Consider the following 15,356-nt stretch of genomic DNA (forward strand, 5'->3'; position numbering starts at 1 on the left):
GAGAATCGGTAATGCTGCAGAGAGTGCTGCTCATAGAGCTGCACTGTGTTACTTGCTTATTACATTATCCAAGGCACATTAGGCTTACTCATATAGAGAGCCACATTATTCACTTCTCATCACCCCCAAGCTAAGAATGGGACCGTATCATATTTCATTGTTTCATCACCATCTATCTCTGGGTTAAGTTTGGTTGTTTTTGAGTGAGTTGTGTTGGTTCTACTCCATTATTCTGCTTCCACTGCAGAGGGCCTCTCCGCCAGGCTCCGCTCTCCCCTCAGCCCCATTGTTCTTCTTTGCCTGCAGTATTCCTTTCCATTTTCATTCTGCTGGGCATGTCTCTGGCTTAGTGCATCCCTGCACTGCTGTATTGTGTGTGCAACACAGGGAAGAAAAGAAAATAGTGATGCAGTGCCATATGTGCACGTACTATGTCACAGTGTGCAAGAGCCAGGACTGTGTGTGTTTGGGACGCTTGTCGAGTTGCATGCATGTGTGCGCATGTGAGAAGAGGAGACATCCCACTGAGTGCGAGCTACATATAGGCAGCCAAGTGCAGGTGTGTATAGTGTATATGTGTACAGGCACACACAGAGCTGTTAAGTGCTCAGCAGGATAAGCGCAGCAGCCACCTCTACTGCCGTGTTCGAGTGCATCCCTCTGACGCATCTCCAGCTCCCAGTGGAATCTTCCATTCTGCTGCATGAGCTTTGTTCCGGCTGGGCTTAACACCACCATCTATCTGTTGAACTCTCCAAGGATTCAGTTATCTGCATGACACTGCAGTGGCCGATGCTGGCCAAGACAAGGAGTTCTCCCCTGACCACTCTATTGACCCGACCTTAGAAAGTGCCTGATAGCTCAATGAATTCACAGCTTTGCATAAGAACAGAGCTGCAGTTTGGTCATTGTCAGCTATTCACTACATTAATAGAAAGACGTGGAAATATCCCACGTTTCAAAGACAAAAAAAAAAACTCTCGATCTGAGACGAAACACAAATTATGAATGTGAAAATACTATCACTAAGGGCCTTCATCAGATTCACAGTACAATGCACTTCTGATGTGCAAAGCATCTTGAAGTTTCCCAAATGACAACACTGTCTAAAATATCACAACTACTTCTAATTCCTTCTTCCTCTAGCTCAGACTCTGCAGCATCATATTGTAGCTAATTACACAACATGTGGTCCACCCAGTACTGTTGGATAGAAAAGACTGGAGTCATTTTCTGCCGCGGTGCTGCAGCAGTAGCAGCCGTTTTCTTTCCCTAATTACATCTGGCATCCATCCACCACACAGTTTGACTTCATTATGAGATGGAGGTATTCTCTCTTCAATGACTTCTACTCAATTACTCCGCCAAGTTCCTCCCTACAATCAAACTAAACTATGCATATTGTAATCAAAGACGGCTTTTCATACCCGCTTGGACATATTATACTCTATTGTTCCATTCAATGGCCCTGGTCATTTAGGCACATTGCAGTTAATTCCACCTGTCAACACCATTGTTCCACCGCTTACCAACTGTTCTGTTCTAATCCTCACTGCCTTGATTGTTCAATTTGTACTTTTCATTCTACTCTTAATTGACAGTGTAACATTCATGAGGTGTTCTACTTACTGGCTAATGCTCAAATACTACACCTTTTATCTGTACTCCTGTTGTTTGTCACAAAAAAAAAAAAAAAAAAGTGCTGTTTCTCGGACACCAACTTGTCTCCGCATGAGGTGACTCAGGCTGTGATTATACAGGATGTGTTTTTCTCCGGCTAAAACAAAAGATTCAGCTTTTAAGTGGTGCGCGGAACAAGGATACCAAGAACTCAACGGGCACACACCACACAAAGGAAGGTTATTGTGGTTGCTATGTGACTGTCCTGAAGATTTATAAAGAAACATAATTCAAAATGAGAAATCAGCTATAGCACATTTTACAAACATCTGCGCTGTAAGGTGTGTCCTTGCAGACTACAAACGGTGGCTGAAACAGGTTCGTGTTTCATAGTATCTAAGGATGGTTTTTGGGGCTATCGATGAAATTGGTGCTTTGACACATTTTTGGAGGTTTGTGCCTCTCATCTGCCTGACTGTTGTCTCTCTGTCAGAGTCAGGTTAGGTTTACGCTGCTTATGTCACGTTACATGCATGGACCTGACAGCTGAAGACCTTTTGCTCGAAGCAAATATGAGAGCGAGCTTCAAGTGGGGTTAAAACCACAAGCTGTTAGTCTCAGATCAAACACTGTAACCACAAGGCCACTGAGCCGATTTAATTATTAGTCAATACAAATTTCTTTGTCCACATCAGAGACAAAGTTTTAGTAATTATTACCTGCCAGCATTTATAGCTTAGTTTCAGTTTTTTTTTCAAGCATAATGGGAAGTTCATTTGATTAATACAATGAACGCGCACAGGAGAGAAAGATTTCCACCAGCACAGTGTCATCTAAATTTGAACTCATGCTGTTGTAGTTATTTCGGGTATCTCTGTAATGTCTTTGAGTCTAGTCAATTACCTTTTCACCGCAGTATGGATCTTTCGAGCAAACTGTAATGCCATGAAGGCCTTGGTTCCAGAAGACCACACTGATTTATTCAATAATAGTGGATGTATTAGTGCACACATTCCTCACATTCCCTTCACTCCGGCCGTAAACATTATTCATTTTGAATTTATAGTGGTTTTCAGTTACTTCCCTCAAAGTCTGACCCCCTCTGCTCTGCTCAGAATGTGCAGCATGACACAATGAAACCCTCTAAGCCTCATCAATATTCAGGCCTATAGTGGAAAGACACTGCTACAGTACAACTTCTATTCAAATGAACATACTTCAACCTACTCTGTATTACAAGGCCAAAACTGGGACAGGCCCATCGCTCTCTCTCTGCCTCTCTAACACACTCACCCCTAATGCTCTGTCTCTCCCTCACACACACACACACACACACACACACGCACGCACACGCACGCACACACACACACACACACACACACACACACACACACACACACACACACACACACACACGCATACACACCTAATGCTCTAAGCTCTGAGTTCAATGTACCATAAAAGAACAACCACTTCAGTAATAACAGTTATTTTAACCACATAGTCATTATAAGAATGTATGCTGGACAAAGAACATCCAAACTACAAAGAAGCTGGCACTGCCAATAGCCCTCAAAAGATAAATTGGGTTCTTCATCTGGGACAAATATAGGCACAATTATTTCCTAAAAAATAGGCAGGAAATTGCAACACCATGCAGACTGTAGAAATTGTGCATTTATCTCATTCTATCAAGAAAATAGTCTTCTTACCAGTTTAGTTTAAAAAGCTACAATCAGTTGTCATTACCACCCTCTCCCATTGTAATGTGTCATCGGAGTGGCCATTACTTGAATGGATCAAAGCAGTATATCAGCACTGTCATTATTGGTTATCATTGCCAACTCTGTGGAACAATAGAGGCCTGCACACAACAAAATAGAACAGTATATACATATGTATCTTCATCTTTATATATCTCTCTATATAAAGATTACCTGTGCATCCACTATGGTGGCATTGGCCAAGCTCTCGTTGATGAAGACATGAACCAGGGCAGTGGCACAGAGAGAGGGGGCCCCACTATCATTGACCCTGACCACCAGGCGATGCAGACCTCTATGGCGCCGCTCCAGAGGTTCTGCCAGGGTGATCACTCCATTGGTGTGGCCAATCTCAAACAGTCTGAAGGGATTTCCCCCCACAAGAGCATAGCGGAGGTCTGCATTTGGGCCAGTGTCTGAGTCTATGGCTGTTACAGTCCGGACAATGGTGCGGGCACTGCTGGCAGGTGGAAGGAGGGTGTAGGACTCATTGGTTGGAGAGGTGATTGAGGGAGCGTTGTCATTTTCATCCGTCACAAAGAGCGAAACAGTGGCGGTGGCAGTTTTACGGGGCTCCCCTCCATCCACAGCACGGACTCGGAAGGTGTAGGTGGAAAGCTTTTCACGATCAAATGATGCAGAAGAGAAGATAGTTCCTGTGTTGTTCTCAATAGAAAACACCTCTTCTTGTTCTTTCTTACCATCTTCTCCTTCTGTCTTCTCTCCTGCCTTCTTCTCATCAGCACCATCCATCTCTACGAAGAGACTAAGTTCTGCATTCTCGCCTTCATCAGCGTCAGTCACAGTGACCATTCCAACTGGGCTGTTGGCAAGCAGGTTCTCTTTCACGTAGAATGTAAAGATTTCCTGAACAAACTTTGGCGCATTGTCATTGCGGTCGGTCACCTGAACGACAACAGTCGCAGAGCCCTGCAGAGATGGCGTTCCCTTGTCCTTGGCAATAACCCGGAGTTCGTACCTCTCTCGCTGCTCACGGTCCAGAACCCCGGTGGCACGGATATCTCCATTATCTGCATCTATGTAAAATGGCCCATTTGCTGCAAGGTCCAGGGAGTATGCAATCTCTGCATTCTTGCCACTGTCTGCATCTGTGGCAACCACAGTGACTACCCTCTCACCAGGTGAGTTGTTCTCAGCAAAGTGGACCTCCACAACGCTCTGGGCAAAGGCTGGGGCATGGTCATTGATATCTACCACTCGCACCATCAGGGAGCTGTTGCTGGACAGACTGGGGCTGCCAGAATCTACTGCCACAATGGTAACACTGTACTCTTTGGTGGTCTCATAGTCCAGCAAGGCAGATGTATGCAAGAAGTATTTTTTCTTATTCCTGTGAAAATAAGAAAATAAATTTCATGAATTGCTGCCCTACATGGAAATAATTCAAGTCTCCAAAAGCAGTCAGCATAAATAAATATATAAATAAATAAATAAATACTCATGCTTTTCCCTGTAATCAGTTGGCAGGGTGTTGGATGACTGAAATTGATTTTGTCAGTAGTCATTGTGCTGGTCGTTTTTATGGAAAATGTTCTATTATATGCTCAAAGACCTATGGTGACATCATCAAATGTCTTGTGTTGTCCGACCAGCAGATCAGACCAAAGAGACCCAGATTACAATGATCTGAAACAGAGAGAGCAGTAAATCCTCACATTTGAAAAGCTGGGACCAGACTTTTGCTTGAAAAAATTACTGGAACGATGAATCAATTGAGAAAAAAGCTGGCAATTAATTTTGTGTCGATCGATTAATCAACTCATCATTTCAGCTTTGATATCTGATTAGTATTTAAAACATCCTAGATTTTGAATCTTCCTGCACGACTGCAGTCATCTGCAGAGAGACAATAACACTGCAGAAACTGTGACTGATTTTTTTATTAAATCAACTGATCGACTGGCTGAAGTCCTCTCGTAATTATTACTCACAGAAATGCTTTAGTCCCAGGCAACCCTACAGTCAATACAACATCAAATCTTATTGTACAGGTATCATAAGTAGAAGCAGTACTATCCTAAGATGGTTTTCTTGATCCCTCACTGTCTTCATTCGATACCTTCAGGAAATATCTGTAGAATTGACTTAAGTGCATTGACATTTGCAGGCTGCACTGCTAGAATAATATTACGATAAAGTCTAAAACCCTTGACTTTACTGAGTACTGAATGAACATTCTAACGACTCTGTAGCCTCAGTGAATGAGTGGCACTACTTGAACCAAGCTTAAATTAAATCAACATGCAACAACACTTGAGCCACTGTTGTTTGAATTCTCTGTGGAAAATAGAAATTGTAGCAATATATCCCACGGCTATAGTGTGGGTGAGACTTGTTGCAAACTGCAGGATGAACTTGTGGATGTGAAGGTCAGAAAACATATAGGATAAAATCAGTACCAGCCCCTGATAAAAAGACACAAGATGTAGATTCATAACTGGGAAGTTACCTAATCACGAGTCAGGAAATGTCTTCAAATTAATGTAACTCTGAATCAAAGACTGTATGGTAGATCACTATAACATACTTAAGAACTGGCATGTTAATGAACCAGTGTCTTATAATTATGGCAATTTTCTTAATGAATAATAACCACTTTAAAATTAATCTTCTCCTAGTAAATGTATCAGTTGCTTAATGGCACATAACCAAATATTATTAGCTTATTATGCACATGTTAGTTAATGCTTGTGCCCCCCCCCCCCCCCCCCCCCAGGTAAAGTGGTGCATCATACTGAGCTACTATTCAAAATGTATGATTACTTCCTGATTAACTTACCAATACCAGTTTTATGCTCCTTCAAGAAAAGTAATGCCTCATCCTACACTGATGACATGAGCTGATTATTATATACTGGTTCAGTACTACAGTATCTACCAGCGTGTAATATAACATCTACAGTTCTTTCTTCATAGTCATTAGGAACTGCTTATTAATAAGCAGTTAATTCCTTCCTCTTGTCATCAGTGAAGGTTTCTGTCACTGTGAGGGGTTACCTTTGGTTCGGCTTACCTGTCAAAGGCGTCATCTGCAGGTAGAGGAGGGAGTGCTGTTTCACCAGCTGGCTTCAATGTGAATGGGACGTCTCCTACAACTGTGCACGTCACAGCCCCATTCTCGCCCTGGTCTCGGTCTGACACCTGCACCAGAGCTACTGGTGTGTCAACCAGAACATTCTCTGGTACTAATGCTGCTCCATCCCGAACGGGGATGCGTCCAATCTTTCGGATCTCTACGACTGGAACATTGTCATTTTCATCCCGGACAGCCAAAACTACCGTGGTGCGGTCAGTGCGGGGTGGCTGACCCCGGTCTCTGGCCGTTACTGTGAACCTCAGTTGAGCCACTTCTTCCCTGTCAATCCTGTGAAGAACACTCAGCCATCCAGTTGCCTCGTCCAACCGCAGGAGTCGCCTGACAGATTCAGTGGCAGCTCCAAAGACGTACTCCACTTGCCCATTGACTCCAATATCAAGGTCAGAGGCTCTGACCTGGAGGACGGGTGTACCTGGGGGAGCATTTTCTGCCATTTCTGCCTCATACGTGGACCTCTCAAAGTGTGGGTTGTTATCATTCACATCAGTGATGGAAACACGAAGCAGGGCCTGGGAGGAACGTGGAGGGTTCCCTCCATCTCGAACCCTGAGGATGAGCTCATATGAGTCTTTTTGCTCACGATCCAGTGTGCCTTTCACGATGAGCTGTGGTTGTTTTTCACCATCTGGTATATCTGCAACCTGTAGTTCAAACACAGTGCTCCTGGCTCCTGCTCCATTATCTCCACTTCTCCCCCTCCGGTCCCCAAGTCCATCCGCTCTAGCAATGGGGTTTCCTCCTGCCGTGCGTCTTGTTGAACTTGACCCAGCTCCACCATCCTGAATTAGCTCATAGCGGTCAATGCCATTTCGCCCAAAATCCCTATCCGTTGCTGTGGGCAGCAGGTAAAGGGTTCCTATTGGGCGATTCTCCTCAACTGAGAGCTGGAGCACAGGTGACGGGAAGGAAGGTGTGTTGTCATTGATGTCTGTTATGACCACGCGGCCTTCAAACAGGTCCACCCAGCTCTGCAGCGGCCCTATCACTGATACCTCAAAGTCCAAGAAACACTCATTTTCATCAAATATCATCTGGCACTGTGGGAGCTTCTCTCTGTCGATGCGCCGTGGGCCTGTTGTCAGCTCACCTGTCACATTGTCAATCTTGAAGTACTCTGAGCCGCTCTCCAGGGCGAAGGTGACATCCCCACTCCCCGTACCTGCCGTGAGGCCCAGGTCGGCGGCCACGTTGCCAATCTTGACGTCAGATGGGCCCTCCTCCGCCACCCGGTACCGGAGAGCTGAGCTGGCACCCGGTAGCTGAGTCAGCAGCTGCAGCACTAAGACCACGAGGCTGAGAGCCTGCGCCGCGGAGGAGTGCACTGCACCAAGCCTCTGCATGGCTCCTTCCTCCTCTCGCCTCTCTCCTTCCCGCTCTGTCTGCCTCTGAGCTGCGGCTTGCCTGTTCTTTATTGGCGTATTGTGGTCTCCGGTGCACCTCGCAGCGTGGGTGTTTGATTTATCCTTTCTTACCTTCTCCCGATCGCTCTCTGCGGACTGCCGCCTGAGGTCCGGAGAGAAGCTTCCGCACTCTCACTGTAGTTCACTTCACCGGTGCTGGCTCCTTTTCTTTTATTCTCCTCCTACACTCAGCAGTGCTTTTTCAACTTCTGTAATCATAATTTCTTTGTCTTGCTGGGCTGCTCAGGCCACAGAAATATGAAAAAATCCATCCCGCTGCGAAAAAAAAGACAAAACTAATTCATCAGCCTTTGGTTAATCCACTTCACTCTTCCTCACTCCTTTCTTTCCCGTAAACCGGAGAGCTATCCCGTTGTCACACGAGGACGCTTATCAGTTCATTATGCCGTTTGTAAGTTCTTTTTTTTTATTCCAGTCACATGTGGGACAGCAAGCTTTTCTCGCGTTTTTCCACAGTTAGAAACTGCAATGCAGCACCACACAAAAGGAGAGAGAGAGAGGAAAAAACACACCGCTCGGCTCTCCGGACGCCGAGGAAAATGAACTCACATCCTCTTAAGAGGAATAAAAATCAGTTTGGAAAAAGTCTGCAGGATGCTGCTGCTGGATCCGTTCTTACCTTCAGATCCAGATGCGGGTTTCCTCCTCTTTTTCCCGCAGTGGAGCAACGTGCCAAGCCGTCGGATTCCTTCACGCAAGTTATGAGGAGACAAGAGTGCTTCTCGGAGCGAGTTTCTCAAAATGTATTTTTTTCCCTCATAAAACAGAAGATTGGAGCCTCTCTTGGTGGTGGCTAAAAGGGAGGTCCCGACACCATCGTCAGTTTAGCGTAATCCTGTGCAGCCCGTGTCCGGGATGGATGTCTCGGTGATGGACCAGTGTAGATGCGTCTTTTTCCAAGAGTCCCGCATTCTCTCTCTCTCTCTCTCTCTCTCTCTCTCTCTCTCTCTCTCTCTCTCTCTCTCTCTCTCTTTTCCACATGCGCCTCCTCCTCCTCCTCCTCCTCTGGCTTTTTTCCCCCTCTCACCTGCACTGCTTGGGACTGCTGCTGCTGCCGGTCTCAAGCGATGCTGCAGTCTCTCTCTCCCTCTCTCTCCCCGCTACTGCAACATTTTCCCCGGCCGCGTAACTCGATCGCTGAGCTGTAACGGGAGAGGCAGCAGAGGCGGTGTTGGGTCGCCGTGCGTGTGTGTATTTGTGTGTGTCTCTCTGTGTGTGTATGTGTGTCGGTTACCAGGGACAGACCTCACCTCCTCCTGTCATATAGGAAGATTAAATGGCTTGGTGTCCCGGCCGCTGACAGCTCCTGGTGGGAAAATATCTTTATTCACACATTCATACAAAGGACAAAGAGAGACGGAAAGAAAAGAGAGTGATCTGGCTTTAATAGAAGTCAGCCCCAGTCATATTTCTGCTGGTGCAGCTATTTTGCCGGGGCAAGAGTAGAAAGCTTCATTCATTCTTTTCTGAAAGAGACAGGGATTGTCACACACTCTCTCACGTATTTGGAAATTGCAATATTATTCATTCACAGGAATTCATACAGAGTGGTGCACATATCACACTGTCTAATGTCTAATGGTAGACTCATTACCTATATTCATACTGCAACCACTATTCTAAGGAGCAATTAAATAAAACAAAGCAGCATATATCATATGTGTGTTCTCCTCTTAGAATAACACTATGTTTTTATTCTAAGAAATTCATTTATTTAAAATACTCAGACGTGCTTTCTCGTGTTTCTCTGTCGACAGCATCCTCCAGCTCACACATGCACACAGCGCTGAGAGGATGCTGTCTCTCGGCCGACCGACCTGCTCGGTGAAGAGCGCAATGCAGCAGCGGTCTGCTGCTATTGAACACTACCGGGCATCCATGCTGCCGCTCCGTTAACCCCCCTCCCCTGCATTTCTAATTTCCAAGCCAGTCAGGCCGTTGTAGGACCAAATGTGCTGCCCTGCCTGGCTAGAAAGTAGGGAGTTCCCCAAACATAATGTTGAGAGAGAGAGAGAGAGAGAGAGAGAGAGAGAGAGAGAGAGAGAGAGAGAGTTCTGCGCACCAGCTATTAGTGAGCAGTTTATGACTGACAGAGTCAACGAAGATTGACTAACTGCAGGACGGGGTCACATCTTTTCTCTTTTTTTCTCTCTTTCGCTGACTTTTTCCTCTATCTGTCTCTTCCTCTTCCTCTCTCGGCTGCACCAGGAGGAACTTGCTTGTGAGTGTGTGTTTCTGCGCCTTTACGCTTAACATTCCAGAGGCATCGGCACGCGTCCGCTCCAAGCGCACCCACGCCCTCTGTCGTTCGACCCACTCGCGCTTTCATTCCCCTCGAAATCAATCGCGGGATTCGCCCTGTGGTGCCAGTGTGCTTGCAACCATGCATGAGAATTCGGAGAAGAGGGCGGAGGAATAAAGTTTTAGAGAGGAAGAGGTGTGTGCACATGTGTGTCTGTGTGCAGCCTTGCTGCTCGACTCAGGTCAGATCACTTTTACTTCAGTTGATTTAGGAAATTTGAGTCAGATTTGACCTAATGAAAAAAATCATCTCATAAAAATCTCTTGGCCTGAGCATGCTGTTATATCCAACCCATTAATATATAATTGAGCATGAATCCTCTTTCATCAGCAAATGAACTGCAGTTTCAATTTGCATATTGAATGAAAAGTGGTGTGTCTGTCTGTGTGTGTGTGTGCGCAAGCAGTGGTGTGTGTTGTAGTTAACGGCTGGAGAAACATAACCTGGGTTGACATCTCTTATAGCCTAAAGGACTAATCTACTGTTTGTGCCATTACAAAAGAGGATCACAGCTTCGCCACATGGTCTGCACGGATAACTGTGGAGAAAATGAAGACAATCTTGACATACATATTTCATTGCATTTGGCAACCGCAACTGCTGTTCAAGTGAAGTATCAAGATCAAATTTGCCCTATATCCTGAAGACATTTTGTGCTTCTGTGCAGGGTCTTTAAAGGCATAGGTCTTAGATAATACAGTTGTTGATATGGAAGTGTACATCCACCCATGCGCGGACTTATAGCCTCTTTGTTGGGTTAGTGTAGTGATGGCCAAACCATAAATGAGCTCAGATGAGCCCTCTTCTATCTTCTTTCTTCAGTCATTTAGCTACGGCATGACCATGGCTGGTCACTATAGTTTCTGGCAAACATTATGCTCATTATTCTTCTTCTTCAATTGTGTGGATCACGGATATGTGTTTTTGGGCAACAATGGACATAACACAGAGGAATAAAATAGACCAGGCTTTTGTCACACAGGTGATTCTTGTTAGCAGGTTGAATTCATTTTTGGTTTTGGTGTTTTTATGGGATTTGTTGACAAAAATGTGCTTTTTGAACAACTATAGATATGCTTTAAATGATGCTTTTTTTAAAGGGTGAGTTGAGGGGGTATTCCTTTCGTGTCAAGATTTGCTCTAGACAAACGAAAAATGCCAGACCCATACACAGAGACAGGAATAAGAGTAAAAGAACGATTTAATGAGTGTTCAAAAATGTACAACAGAAGAGTCCAGATGATCCAACACTGGTGCAGGTGAATGGGCTGAGAGCGAACTGGCAGATAATGAGTCCAAACCCAGATATATCACGACAGACAAAATGGCAGGGTGCAGCTGGAGCAGACAGAGGGTATGAGCTTGAGGCATATTAAAAAAACAGGAGTCGGGATAGCAGGCAAACAGACAAACACATGAGCAAAAATACAAAGACAGGACCGGGAGCTGAGCTGTTACTAAGTGGATTGACGGACGATTGGACGAATACTGGACGCAGAGCTAGTGCTTAAATACTGTGGCAGCAGGTGCTCTCTTACCGATCTGACTACAGACCTCCATCTCAGCTGAACTTGACCTTCCCTTATAACGTTCACTCACCTGCAGTTTTTAGAGTCTATGCTGGAGCCTCTTTATCTACATTTCCTTGAAATTTTGCTTGAACATTGAACAGTTTTTATTGTTTTCTGTCTTTTCAGCACAGGCATACGCATGATTTCCTGCTCTTAGATTTAAGGGGCTGTCTAGTCACACAACACTAATTGTCGCGTACTTGTGGCACATTTGGTTGTTAGAGCAATAACAGTGATGATGGAACCTCTAATTATAATTGCTCTCAACTGTAGTAGTCCTATCCACAGAAAACTCAGCATCAAAGGCCTTAATGACTACAAGCCTGTCACTGTGACCTCAGTGGTTATAAACCCATTTAACAGTCTAATGTTGACTCACCTGAATCACATCACAGACCGCTACTGGATCTCCTGCATTTCTCCTCTTACGCAGACCAGTAGATACAAGCCCAGGGATATATGGAGGGATCCTTCCTGGTGGTGGACTTTAGCTCAGTGTTCACTCCTTTGATCCATGAACTGCTTCACACTGAGCTCTCCCCACTCACCATGCCTGCCTCCACCTGTCATGGGATCAGCAACTTTCTGAGAGAAGAGAACAAAAGAGGCTGGGAAAAGCCAAATCCAATACCCTGACAATCACCACTGGTGAACCCCAGTGACAGGCACTCTTTCCTCTGCTCTTCTCCCTTTACACAAATGACTGTGTGCATCTCCAAGGAATCCTCTTTTGGTAAGTTTGCAAGTAACACAACACTCAGTGGTCTCATCTGGGATACTGTGGGATGTGCGCATGCCAATGGTACATGAACAGCTCTGGCAGTCCTAGCAATCACAATATGCCCTGTCAACCACAGTTTAAGCTTAAGTAGAGAGCCAATGAAGACTCTGTTGTACAAAAGGCGAAGTGGAGAATGCACTTTGTCAGCTTTGTGTGGAGGATATATAGCCTGCAAAAGGAACTGTTGTTTAGTTCTACACAGAACTACTGAGTCTGTCCTAACCATTTCTGTCTGTTGGTTATGGCTGTGCCACCAAAGAGGATATGAAGAGCTTACAATTAGTTTGGGATAAGGCAGTGATGAAGCTGAGACGGTGGGGGCAAAGTCTCCGGTTAGAGTCTCCAGGCCAACCCTCTTGAGGAAAGGAGAAAATAAAAAGGGTTGCAGTTACAGGAGCAGGATGTGAGAACTGGAATAAAGACAGTCTGGGATTGGGTGAGGCAATTTAATGGTGGATACCATCCTCCTTGTTAGCAAAATGACCAAAATGCCTCCTCCTTGTTAACCTGTCATCTCCCCTCTTCATCCCCAAGCAGCAGAGAGAGTGCCGGGGCAAAAGGGTCATTTAGTTGACTATGCTAGCCTTGTCTGCCTTACTCATTGATCCTTTATCTGACTGAGGTTTGTGCAAGTTAGAATCTATGGCTCCAGCCACGGCTCTGACATATCAGTCGCCTAACTCTGCTGTCTATTGATAAATCCATGGAGCTGTCCGTGGTGCTGAAGAAGCAAATGGATTTGTAATTGCAGCTTTTTCTCTCAATACTGCCCTCGTGTCAGTCTTGTCTTGGATCTATAATGATCTCTAAACTATGTCCTATAAATACCCAATTCTTTACTTTATTGTAGCTCATTTTCTCAAAAGTGTCACCTTCATGATCAAAGTGACAAGTAGCAATTTGTAGTGGCAAAAAATGAGGAAGTATCATAGAGACACACTGCTGCCTGCAGTACTCCTCTGACATTCCTATAATGTTTTTATGATCATTCATTAGGATCTGTGCAGCTGCAAATATGTCTCCAGACCAAGTCACCTGTGTAACAAAATATACATAATACAGATATAGCTTTTAGTGCAGGGTTAGGGTAAGGGTTAATGTTAAGTTGGGTGAGGATTTGGGCCAGCTCCCCTGTTAAAAACAAATCACAGACATAATATCGACAGCATTTGTACCGACCACTTGACTACAGCAATTTATTATCCTCTACAGTATGAAAGGACAGACCTGCAGACAAACAGATTAAGCAGGAGGCTCTTGTCCTTCAATGTGTACAATACCTGAACACTGGGCATTCATAACCATTGCATTCTTCTTTATGATGTGCTAAAGAGGCAGCTTCAAGGATGGTATAGCTAGATGGCTCAATAAGGCGGTCAAGAACGCCAACTCTGTTGTAGGCCTGAGTCCAGATTGTCTAGAGGTAATCTGAGAGAGTAGGATGAGGACCAAAGATTGGATCAATCCTGACTGACCCCCACCTTTTATCCACACACATTTGGTTTATAATTCTTTTGCAAGTACCCATAATTCCAGATTTCAGATTACATGTTTGTATGTTTTCATACTTACAAATCTGTGGATACACAGGTATACTCTTGGTACACAAGTTGTGAAAATAATGTAAACTGTTCATTAAATTAGACTCTGGAGTAACTTAATCACAACTGCAAACACTGCTGCAGAGGTGGGCCGTAGTAGGTGGAATGCCAATTAGCAGCTTTTGTCAGCTAGATGAGGCCTTGTAATCAGCAGTTTGATGTCTTTTCAAAGCAACATGAAACAACTACTGTAACAGAGCACTAAAGAGGCCAAATCATTTGCGCTCCAACTGCAGGAGTATCAGTCAAAAAACTGTTAAAATATTTAATAGGTCCAGGGGAAGAGTCTCCAAAATCGTGACAGCATATGCCAACACAGACAAAACTGCAGTGACAAAGAGGAACAGCAGTCACACGATGAAACTAACCGACAGGGATGTGACACATTTGAAGTACAGGGTGTTGACAAATACTGCTAATTGTGCAAGCTAATATGGCCAGCTGTTACAGTAATTTATCACTTCGTTAAAATGTGTCTTTAGGATTTTGTCTCATTATGTGCATGCTGGTATACAATGTGTATAGGTGCCATAATAATGATGTACTTTCATTACCAGTATGCTTAAGCTTGTATATATTGTTCTACATAATTTGTGTATCCTTGATTATATCTTAACTGTTTTGTCTTTTGCTGCTTTGATATCTAAATCTACCCCCGGGGATCACCTTTAGCTTTCATACCCTATTGTTTTCTGTGCTTTCACATCTCCAATCCTGCCTGTCTAAATCCTATCCTGTGTGGTTCTATCCTGTTTCCTTTCTATCCTGTTCTCTGTCATGTCCTACCAACCATTTAAACTGAGCTTTATTTTTCACTGCTGTATCCACTTTGCATTTATTGTCATACCGTAACTGCTGACAAGCTCAACCCCCCTCCTGGAAAAAATGTCCCCATACATGTCACTGTATATGGTTACTCTATGTTCACCAAAACATCACTGTTAGGCTTATACCTCTTTTGATGCTGTATGTGCAGGCATATCCGTCTACTGAATTAAGATTCTAACCATGATTCTGTTTTCCCCTGGGCAATTTTTATTACCATCCCTAAGGACATTTTCCTTATTTTCCATGTTTATGCTTATTTACATGTAATGCTGTGATTTGACATGGGTTGTAACTGTTCAGAATGAGTGTAATATAATTTACTGAAGACTCTGATTGCAGCTTAGCCTAATT

General features: G+C 44.4%; 1 protein-coding gene across 1 annotated transcript in view; it reads right to left on the bottom strand.

Annotated features, from left to right (window-relative positions):
* The window catches only part of pcdh7a (protocadherin 7a), a 38,063-nt gene extending 29,228 nt beyond the window's left edge, over nucleotides 1-8,835 (bottom strand). The window contains exons 1-2 of the mRNA XM_076728088.1: nucleotides 6,418-8,835; nucleotides 3,558-4,734 (exon numbers count right to left, since the gene is read on the bottom strand). Of these exons, the coding sequence (XP_076584203.1) occupies nucleotides 3,558-4,734; nucleotides 6,418-7,841 (2,601 nt within the window). The 5' untranslated portion in view covers nucleotides 7,842-8,835. The remainder of the gene's footprint in view (nucleotides 1-3,557; nucleotides 4,735-6,417) is intronic.
* Between the last annotated feature and the right edge of the window lie 6,521 nt (nucleotides 8,836-15,356).

Source organism: Chaetodon auriga, chromosome 4 (genome assembly GCF_051107435.1).
Source record: "Chaetodon auriga isolate fChaAug3 chromosome 4, fChaAug3.hap1, whole genome shotgun sequence".
NCBI lineage: Eukaryota > Metazoa > Chordata > Actinopteri > Chaetodontiformes > Chaetodontidae > Chaetodon > Chaetodon auriga.